Raw genomic sequence first — 10,264 nt, forward strand, 5'->3', positions numbered from 1 at the left:
GGGCAATTGGGGGGTGGGGCTGGCTGCTCGACAGCTGCCCAATCGGCCTGCCAGTTGCTTCCCATAGAGGGAGGCCAGACTGTGGCTTAGGCCCGCTCCCTGAGCAGGCCTAAGCCATCAGTTGGATCTCCCTCGAGGGCTCCCAGACTGCCAGAGGGTGCAGGTCGAGCTGAGGGACTTCTCCCCCCGCTCCCACCCCAGTGCACGAATTTTTGTGCATCGGGCCTCTAGTTGGTTTATTATAAAAGGATATAACTCAGGAACAGCCAGGGGAAGAGAGGCATGGAGCAGGGTATGGGGAAAGGATTCGGAGCTTTCATGCCCTCTTGACTCTCCCTGCATCTCCACATGTCCACCACCTCAGAAGCTCTGAGAACCCTGTCTGATTGGGTTTTTATGGAGACTTCATTGCCTTGGCATGGTTGATTAAAATCAGACACCTACGATTAATTCAACCTCTAGCCCCTCTCCCCACCTTGGAGGTCAGGGGATGGGACTGAAAGTTCCAACACAACCAGCCCCCATCCTCAGGTGAAAAGTCAACCTCATTCACACAACAGGAGACATTTTATCACTCGCAACACTTAGGAAATGCCAAGGTTTTGGGAGCTGTGAGCCAGGAATCGCAGATGAGGACCAAATACATTGGTCATTTGAATGACCCAATATATATTTCTTAGAAATCACAGTATTGCAGTAGATTATTTTAAAAGTTTTGAAAACTGATAAAGTTATTAGTTGTAACTACAATTATAGCTTTTTATGTAGTAAAAGGTTATAATTTTGTAATCTTCTGAATTAGAAATTGCATTTATCAGAAATAAAGTAGCATAAATAAAAGAATAAAATAAAATAAAAAAAACCTAACAGAATTACCAGGTGTTTTGGTTTCCTATTGCTGCTATAACAGAATACCAAAAACTTAGTGGTTTAAAACAACACAAATTATTATCTTAGAGTTCCAGAGGTCCGACGTCTGGCATGGGTCTCACTGGGCTAAAATTAAGGTGTGAATAGGGCTGTGTTGCTTTTTGGAAGCTCTATGGTGTTAGCGGTAGGGAGATTCCCTCATTCCCCACCAGTTGCTGGGGGAAGTGGGCTTCTTGGGGTGCCACTGGAATAAGAATTTCCAGAGGTCTCCATGGGAAGCTGAGACATTGTAGAAAGCTTTATTTCTGTGGGGTTACACCCCTGAGTTTCCAAGGTCCCGTTTTCCTCTGTCCCGCCACAGAAGAAGTGTAGGTGTGACGTCAGTAGGGCTAGAATGAAAGCCGTTGCCCAGAGTTTTCATCCCATGTTGGAGCAGTGTCCAGTCCAACGTTAAACCAGCTTAGTTTGTGTTCCCAGCTGCAGTCCAGCAGTCCATTGCATGTGGGGTCCCGAGGGCCACATGGCTATGGAGGGAACACGGGCAGGAGCAAAGCCAAAGAGACCAGAGAGCCAAGAGCCAAGAGAGAGAGCGCCTTTGTCTAGGGCCGTGGTCGGCAAACCGTGGCTTGCGAGCCACATGCGGCTCTTTGGCCCCTTGAGTGTGGCTCTTCCACAAAATACCACGTGCAGGCGCACACATACAGTGCGATTGAAACTTCGTGGCCCGTGCACAGAAGTCGGTATTTTGTGGAAGAGCCACACTGAAGGGGCCAAAGAGCCGCATGTGGCTCGCGAGCCGCGGTTTGCCGAGTCGCAGTTTGCCGACCACTAGTCTAGGGGATTATGTATTCCCAAATTTTTGCGGGCTTGCAGTAGCCCTGCCTCTTTTGTCCAGTGATTTCTGTTCCCAGGTTTGACTGATGGGCACCTTCCCTAGGTCACCCCAACTTCACTGCCCATGTGCCCATCTTCCCTTTGTTCAGTCCCTTCCCCCAGTAATCTGCAGGGAATGGGCCAGCAGCTCCCTGGGGAGTGTGAAGTTGCAGCTTCCTGGTGAAGCTGCCCAAGTGACATGCCTATAATGTTCTGGCCTTCCTTTTCCTTCTTTGGTATTCTTAATAACTAGCTAATTAAAACGGTATTAGTGGGATAATCCATTTTCTTGCGTTTTCTAGCCTTGAGAGGCTACATGCAAAGGGTGTATGGCCCTTTTCCATCCTCAGAGCCAGAGGTCACTGGTTCTGACCTTTCTGCCTCAGTTTTCCTCATTTAAGGACCCTTGTGGATACATTAGGCCCACCCAGATAATCCGGGATAATCTCCTTATTTTAAAGTCATCAGTTTAACAACTTCAGTTCAGTCCGCAACCTCAATTTTCTCTTGCCATGTAACATAAGGTATTCACAAGTTTCAGGAATTAGGACATGGACATATTTTGGGAGCCAGTATTGAAAGCTATAATTGTACAGTTACAAAATACTGGTGTAGTTACTGTACAATTATAGCTTTCAAAACCGTGTTTTTAGTAAGTGACCATTGACAAGTTTCATCAGTCTTTCAAGAAACAGTTTTCTTTTTCTGTGACCTGACAATTGGATTGCCCCCCACACTTGGCTCACAGAGCATTGCAAACAGCACTGGGACCGTATAGTTGCCGCAGGTTCCTTGTCTGGTACCCACATTGTCATCTCGGGTAATTCCAGTTTTTTTTTTTCTTCTCAGTGAATAATGTTTGCAGCCCCTATGGGCCTGGTGGGTCCCAGACAGGGAAGCCTTAAGGAACCAGAGCCACCATGGGGAGACCCTTCTCTACTGTCATTAAAGCATGGTTGATTTTGGGAGTTAATGTTTATAAAGAGAGCACAGAGTCACATACCATAAACGGGGCTGTCGTGTGTCTGCTAGATGATTAAGAAGTCCAGGACGACGGAAATGGCCCTGGAAAGCCTGAAGCAGCAGCTGCTGGACCTGCATCACTCCGAGTCCCTGCAGCGCGCCCGGGAGCAGCACGAGAGCGTCGTGGCGGGCCTCACCAACAAGTACGAGGAGCAAGTGCTGTCCTTACAAAACAAGTTGGATGCTACGGTGGCTGCCCTTAAGGAACAGGTTGGGATGATTTCAAATGAGCCACTGTTATCAATAAGCAAAGCCGTTCTGTCTTGTAACTGACATTTTGTGGTTCTTCATATAGAAATTTTGGATGTTTGCAGTAGGTTTTTTATTGTAAGTAAAAATTTAAAGACAAAGATTTTTTATTTATGCCTACTCCCTAAGGCAGGCATGATTTTGGAAATCCTTCCTGTGGTAGGATGAATTCTCACAGTGCTAGTCGTTTACTTGTAGGGTATCCTATATAGTAAAAGCCTAATATGCTAATTGTCCGGTTGTCAGGTCGGCCGTTCAAGCAATCAAAGTGTAATATGCTAATGATATGCTAAGACTGCTCAACCGCTCGCTATGATGTACACTGACCACCAGGGGGCAGATGCTCCGACTGGTAGGTTAGCTTGTTGCTGGGGTCCGCCTGATCGGGACTGAGCCGAACACACCCTGGAGCCCTCCCACAGTCCCTCCCTGGCTAGCCAACCTCCGGTGTCCCTCCCCGGCCCTGATCGTGCACCAGTGGGGTCCCTCAGCCTGGCCTGTGCCGTCTCACAATCTGGGACCCCTCGGGGGATGTCATAGAGCCAGTTTTGGCCCAATCCCGCAGGCCAGGCTGAGGGACCCCACTGTGCACGAATTCGTACACCGGGCCTCTAGTTTATACATATTGTCCTGGAATAAATCCAGACTGGAAGGAATGAGTTTTCTGGGAGATGGCTTGAGGGCTGGTCCTGGGAGCTTAACCACTAGAACACCTTTCTTGGGTCTCCCAGTGTTTGGTAAGAAGCCCATCATTAAGACTGTCTAGAAATGGTTCTTGAGAGAAGAGTTCATTTTGAGACTAGCATAGTAAATGAGGGAAGTTAGTCTGATCTAAAATTATTGAGGTTTGAGACTTGAGCACATTTCACAGTTTTTATTACTTTTGCCCCAAAGGGAATAGGATGTTGTAAGCTGATGGTGAGTCAGGTGGGGGGTTTGCTTGTGCTCCAAAACTCCAGGTAATCGTTTCAGTGAATAAAATTTCAGAGTGCATTTTCCTTAATGCAGTTTCAGAACTAATTTAACCCAAAGGAAGAGAAGAAGAAAAATAAGATGTGAGTGTATGGAAAATTCCACTACACTTAAAATTCATTCTGATTTGGGTTCTTATTTCTTATTTATACAGCTGACTCTAAAATTTTCCATTATTTAGATAGAGCTAATATAAGATGCATTATTGGCAATAATAATTGTTTGTATACCATTTTATTTTATTTTAATGTACATTTATATGAGTTTTTATTATGTTCATTTTCCTAAAGATGTTTTTATTCTTTTTATAGAGAAACTTATTATGAATTTGACCAGTGTGGAGCATATATAGGGGTGGGGAAAGACAAAGGTTAGGTAAAATTATTGAGAATTTACTTTATATAATATATAAACAAATGGAGTTTGAAATACAGTTTTATTAACTTTGGTTGTGTGTGGGGAATAGCATTACAGTTAGACGTGGAGAACGGTCCTCCTTGGATGATGAGAGGAGTGGTGTCTGGCGGCTTTTGCATCCTGGGTTACTTGAGGATGTCTCCATTCTCTGCTGCCTTAGACACAGTTATGGGGAGGGCTGGGAGAACTCCTGTGTGTTCAGCTCCTGAGCCCAGTCCATTCTCGATTCTCTGCCCCCATCCGTAGAAGAACCTTAGACTGGAGCAGAGAACAAAGTCTTGGCTCTGTGCTGAATGGGCTTCGGACCCCTGAACCATACACTGAAGGTGCTGATTAAGGTCTTTTTTCTGCCGTTACATTCTGTGACTGTTTTGTTGTTTTTCTTAAATAGCATCGCATAGCACAGCACGGATATAGGCCTCTGTGTATAATTGCACAACTGCTTTGCAAAGTGCCGATGCCAAAGTGCTTATCGTTGTTTCTTCCTGGGAGTGTTTCATTATGGTGCCCTTTTGTGCTCTCCATTTGCTGTCAGTTGCCTCAGTAGTGTTTTTAAGGAAAGGTCAGTCTATATAATTTCAGAATTGAAATTGAGACTCCTGACTGTAGAGGTGCTGTAAAAATCCACCAGGAGCGAGGGAGATGCCCGCCTGTCATCTGAAAATGCATTGAGTCTCTTCCACATGGAGAGGGTCGATGTAGATTTTCTTACATAACCGGTAGCCATACGTACATACTGCATTTTACCCCTTGCCCGCTTTTTCTTCATAAGGGTTATTACAGAGGGAGCTGCATGTTATTTCCCTTTCGGGTGAACACTTATCTGCTACACTCTGTTCAGCAGATTGCAAAGAAAAGTAAAACAAGTCTTAGAAAGTAAGTAGCAAGGAACAAATAACTGGGTAATTCAGTAAATGAATACGTTCGCCGGTGTCTGGGTTGTGAGCGGCTCTCATGTAGTTATGACTGTGTGCCATGTACTGTGTGTTTGATGTGCACAGTGTTGACAGAGCAGATGCTCACGCGGTGTAAGTGTTCCTGGTTAAAGCGATTCTTACCCTGGCCTCCTCTAAGGCAGTCCGGACCAGGCCCCAGGAGACGGATGGATCCTCTGAAACAGCGGAGGAGTTTCCTTTGGGTGTGAGCATATGCAGTGTTTTTTTAGAAGACCAGGGAGCTTCTTCAGATTGAAAGGTTGAAAATCACCGCTTTATGAAAAACACATTCTTGCTGGGAAGCGACTGCAGTTGTAGATTAATTGCATTATTTCACCTGTTCAGCAAAACCTTTATTGAACAACAGCTAAACATCAGGATGTAAACTAGCTTGATGTATATTTAAGTATATTTTGAAAGACAAAAATTCAACACGGCGATTGCCTAACTTAGCTATCCATGGTACAGCTGGGCTTTTTAGAAATGTCTCTGTAACTAGTATATTTTGAGAAATATATGGCTTGTGAAATTATAATACAGTGGGGCCTTGACTTACCAGTGTCCCGACTAACGAGTTTTTTGAGATACCAGCTGTCTCTCGGCCGATTTTTTGCATTGAGTTGATAGAGTAATTTGAGTTAACGAGCTCCTTAACGAGCTCGGTCTCGGAACGAATTAAACTCATAAGCCAAGGCCCCACTGTATTACTTTAGTGTTGTCTTTTAGCCACCAGCTTTTCTGGGTAGGAAGGATTGTACACATTCACAACACATTGTAACAGTTCTTGTTACTTTGGCTGAGTTTCTCTAGGTCCTCCCGTGTGACAGAGAAGATGAGAGCAGACGAGCTGCTTGCTCCTGGTCAACTGTCTCCCAGATTCTCTCCTCTACCCTGCCTCTGTATCTCTAATGCATGGAAGTGTCATGGGAGGATCTCTATCTCCTTGAGGATCTAAAACAGCCGTGGGCAAACTACGGCCAGTTTGAAATGAATAAAACTAAAAAAAAAAAAAAAGACCGTACCCTTTTATGTAATGATGTTTACTTTGAATTTATATTAGTTCACACAAACACTCCATCCATGCTTTTGTTCCGGCCCTCCGGTCCAGTTTAAGAACCCATTGTGGCCCTCGAGTCAAAAAGTTTGCCCACCCCTGGTCTAAAACCTTTTTTCATTCTGGTCTTGAAATCTTCAGCTTTCAGTGAAGTCAAGGACTTTGGTTTCTGTGTCATGATTTTCATGTGATCCCTTTCCTACCTTTCTTTTACGTTATATTTAATTTAAACTCATTCTATTGGCTGAGGGACTCTCACAGACGTGTGTGTGTGTGTGTGTGTGTGTGTGTGTGTGTGTGTGTGTCCTAATCTTCATTTTGGCTGTGCCATAGAAATCTGTTCAATTTTATTTGCTTCCATGGACTCAGCTATTATTACTCTTTTTATGACCCCACTTGTCTCATTCAGTCTTAAAAGATGTCTGTCTTTGTCTTGAATTGAGTGTTCTCATCACTCATGCTAATCATGGAAAAGATGGAGCCATTCATTTTGTTTTGTTTGTTTTTGGTGTTTAAGTTGCACAGTTTATGAGTGTAATCTGTTTTCCTGAACTTGTCAACAGGAAACTGCATGATTTAATTGATTAATGCATGTAGGTAAATCATCGCCACAGTCTGCCTTTTGTTTACAATGTTTTTCATATCTACTTTTTTTTTTTTTATAAACCAGTTTGCAGTCTCTTGTAAAATCTCTATGACTTCCTCAGCTCATAAGCGTTAGCTGTCTCCCCACCCTGTCTTGCACACACGTTCACGCTGTCATTGACTTTAGGGCACTCACTGTGCTTGCGTGGTACTCTGGTGCGTGAGAGCCCTGCTTTTCGAGCTGGCCTGGGGATCAGCAGCGTGGCCAAGAGGCTGGCAGGGTTGGATAAACACGGGCAGTTTCCAGGAGCTCCATTTTGCCCACAAATTCAGAAGAAAAAATTTAAAGCAAACATGGCTACATCATGCACTAGAACACAAAGTTCACATGAATTGTTAAGCCAAAACAGGAGACTTCAGAGTCCCTTTCCTCTGCTCAGGGGCACTGTCCGTATCCTTATGAGGTGTGCTTTGGGGTGGTATCCTTAGGGCATTATTAGGCTTGAGGTTTTCCTATGGATCAGGCCCCCAATGCTTTCTGCTTTAAAGCCCTTTCTTGATTTTCCTCTTTCTATTAATTTCTTCAGGTTTTTTCCAGGGAACTTTAGCCAATTTACCTCTCTGCCTTTCTCATGCTCCTTTGGCCTGGAATTCAGCCTGTGAAGTCCTTTTTGAATGAGAGGTGATGATTTCTCCTACAGGGGCTCGGCACTCCCGTGACTCACTACTCCCAAACACACAAACGCATTTTTTTAAAAGAAGCTTGAATACATTGTATACATGCTCTGTATTTATACATCCCCATACAGTTACACACATACATGTGTGCACACATTCATTCTATTTGTTGTTCTTTGTCATTTATTTTTAAGTTTTTTTTTGTTGTTTTGTTTTTTTTTGTAGTACATACTATGTGTAAGGCACTGCATAGGCACCTGCAAGGAAACTATGAAGACAAGTAAGACATGTAAAAGGTAGAAGGAAAAACACGAAACAGATCAAGTTTAAAAGGAGTTCAGAAGAGGGAAAGATTATTTTTGGCTGCTCAGAACTGAATGAGCTTTTGGATGCTCAGAGTCAAGGAAGGCTCCGTGTGTTTGTCTGTGTCCTTGCTGTCCTGGGATAGAAACTCCATGCTTCAGAGTCAGCGTGGCATGCCTGAATGTGTCTACACACACTTCACTGGCAGTGTAAAGTGCAAATACTAGTAGGAATGTACTGCCTTTCCTTTGGCCTGAATAGGACCTAGTTCTAGAACAGCAGTGTCTTGTGAATGAAGAGCAGAAGGCACTTTAGAAATCATGGAATTCAACCTTTGTTAGTGTAATTCCAAAAGAAAAAAACAGACTGAGAAGTTGACGACTCACCCAAGATCGCATGACTTGGTTCGCCTGACTCCCAGTCCCGTGCACTTATCCTTGTAGAGGAGGTGATGTTGCCATGTGATGATTTTATAGTTGACTTAAAACCCAATCATGAATGATAATTGATAGTTTAGTACTTAATAATGGATCATAAAAATGACTTCTTGAACACTTTTTCTATTTAGGAAGACATTTGCTGTCATTTGAAAGACAAGGTGAAACAACTGGAAAGGAATCAAGAAGCAACCAAATTAGAAAAGACGGAGATGATTAACAGATTGTCCAGAAGTCTAGAGGAGAGTCAAAAGCAGTGTGCCAACTTGCTGCACTCAGGTGGGTGTCTGAGGCTCTGTGGTCTCCCGGAAGGCTAGTATACTATGCAGAGAGAACATAGGAGCCTTGAATTATAAAGCCCCAGAAAAGACAATTGAGATCATTGGTAACAATTTTTTAAACATCGTTACTATACATGTGTCAGAGCTAGTGCATATTTATTAGATAATTTGGAAAACACAGGCAATATAAGGTAGAAAATAACAATAACCAGTAATTCTACTGCACAGAGGTAACTGCAGTAGACATTTGAATGTATTTCCTTCAAGTGAAATGAAGGCCACATGCATAGATAATAACCTGCTTTTGAAAATGTACCAAAGCTGAATGTTCAGAAATTGAATAATAAATGTAGAGTCTATCTCTGAAAGCTAAAAATGATATGAAATCCTGTTATATTTTGCTGTTTAGAATTGATCACTGATCATGTAGTTCTGTCATTTTGTGTAACTTCTTTAATTATTTTCCCTCTCACAATGGAATATAGCCACTTACCTAATCAATTGAAGCCAGTGAGTTATAGTTTTTATAATTTTTTAAAAAATCAATCCTCACCGAAGGATATTTTTCCATTGATATTTAGAGAGAGTGGAAGAGAGAGGGAAAGGCAGTGAGAAACATCGATGTGAGAGAAGCCTGGTGAGAAGCCTCCTGCATGCCCCACACTGGGGATCGAGCCCACACTGGGGATCGAGCCCACAACTGGGGATCGAGCCCACAACCTGGGCATGTGCCCTGACCAGGAATCGAACGGTGACCTCCTAGTCAATGCTCAACCACTGAACCACACCAGGCAGGCTCCATTGATTTTTATAGAGAGTGGAAGGGAAGAAGGGGGGGGGGAGAGAGAAACATAGATGTGACAGAGACACAGTGAATGGTGGCCTCCCAAATGTGTCCTGACAAGCCAGGGATGCCTTTGATCCGATTTCGAACTCATGTCCCTTTGGTCCAGGGGCAGACACTATAGCCACTGAGCACACCATCCAGGGCTGTCATTCTTAAGATTTCTCCTATGGTCTCCATGGTATTAAGTTTGAGAATATGCTTCCTATCATTAGTTTCAGCAATGTTATGATTTCCTATTCATTTTTATAAAATGACTAGAGGCTCGGTGTACAAAAATTTGTGCACTGGCGGGGGGGGGGGCGTCCCTCAGCCTGGCCTATGCCCTCTTGCAGTCTGGAACCTCTCGGAGGATGTCCACCTGCTGGCGTAGGCCCACTCCCTGGGGGATCCGGCCCAAGCTGGCAGTCAGACATCCCTCTGGCAGCCCGGCAGCCCTCAGGGGATGTCCACTTATAAGCAGGGAGCAGACCTAAGATGCAGTCGGACATCCTTAGTGCTGCTGAGGAGGCAGGAGAGGCTCCCACCACCACCGCTGTGCTGGCAGCCATCAGCCCTGGCTTGTGGCTGAGCAGAGCTCCCCCATGTGGGAGCGCACTGACCACCAGGGGACAGCTCCTGCATTAAGCATCTGCCCCCTGGTGGTCAGTGTGTGTCATAGTGACCAGTCATTCCCAGTCGTTCTGCTGTTAGGGTCAATTTGCATATTACCCTTTTATTATATAGGATAGAGGCCTGGTGCA

At 44.3% G+C, this 10,264-nt stretch overlaps 1 protein-coding gene across 1 annotated transcript in view; it reads left to right on the plus strand.

Moving 5' to 3' along the window:
• Positions 1–10,264, plus strand: part of CEP152 (centrosomal protein 152kDa) — a 100,959-nt gene that overhangs the window by 29,609 nt on the left and 61,086 nt on the right. Inside the window, exons 9-10 of the mRNA XM_014537831.1 lie at positions 2,776–2,976; positions 8,528–8,675. Of these exons, the coding sequence (XP_014393317.1) occupies positions 2,776–2,976; positions 8,528–8,675 (349 nt within the window). The remainder of the gene's footprint in view (positions 1–2,775; positions 2,977–8,527; positions 8,676–10,264) is intronic.

This window comes from Myotis brandtii, unplaced genomic scaffold (genome assembly GCF_000412655.1).
Source record: "Myotis brandtii unplaced genomic scaffold, ASM41265v1 scaffold182, whole genome shotgun sequence".
Taxonomy (NCBI): Eukaryota; Metazoa; Chordata; class Mammalia; order Chiroptera; family Vespertilionidae; genus Myotis; species Myotis brandtii.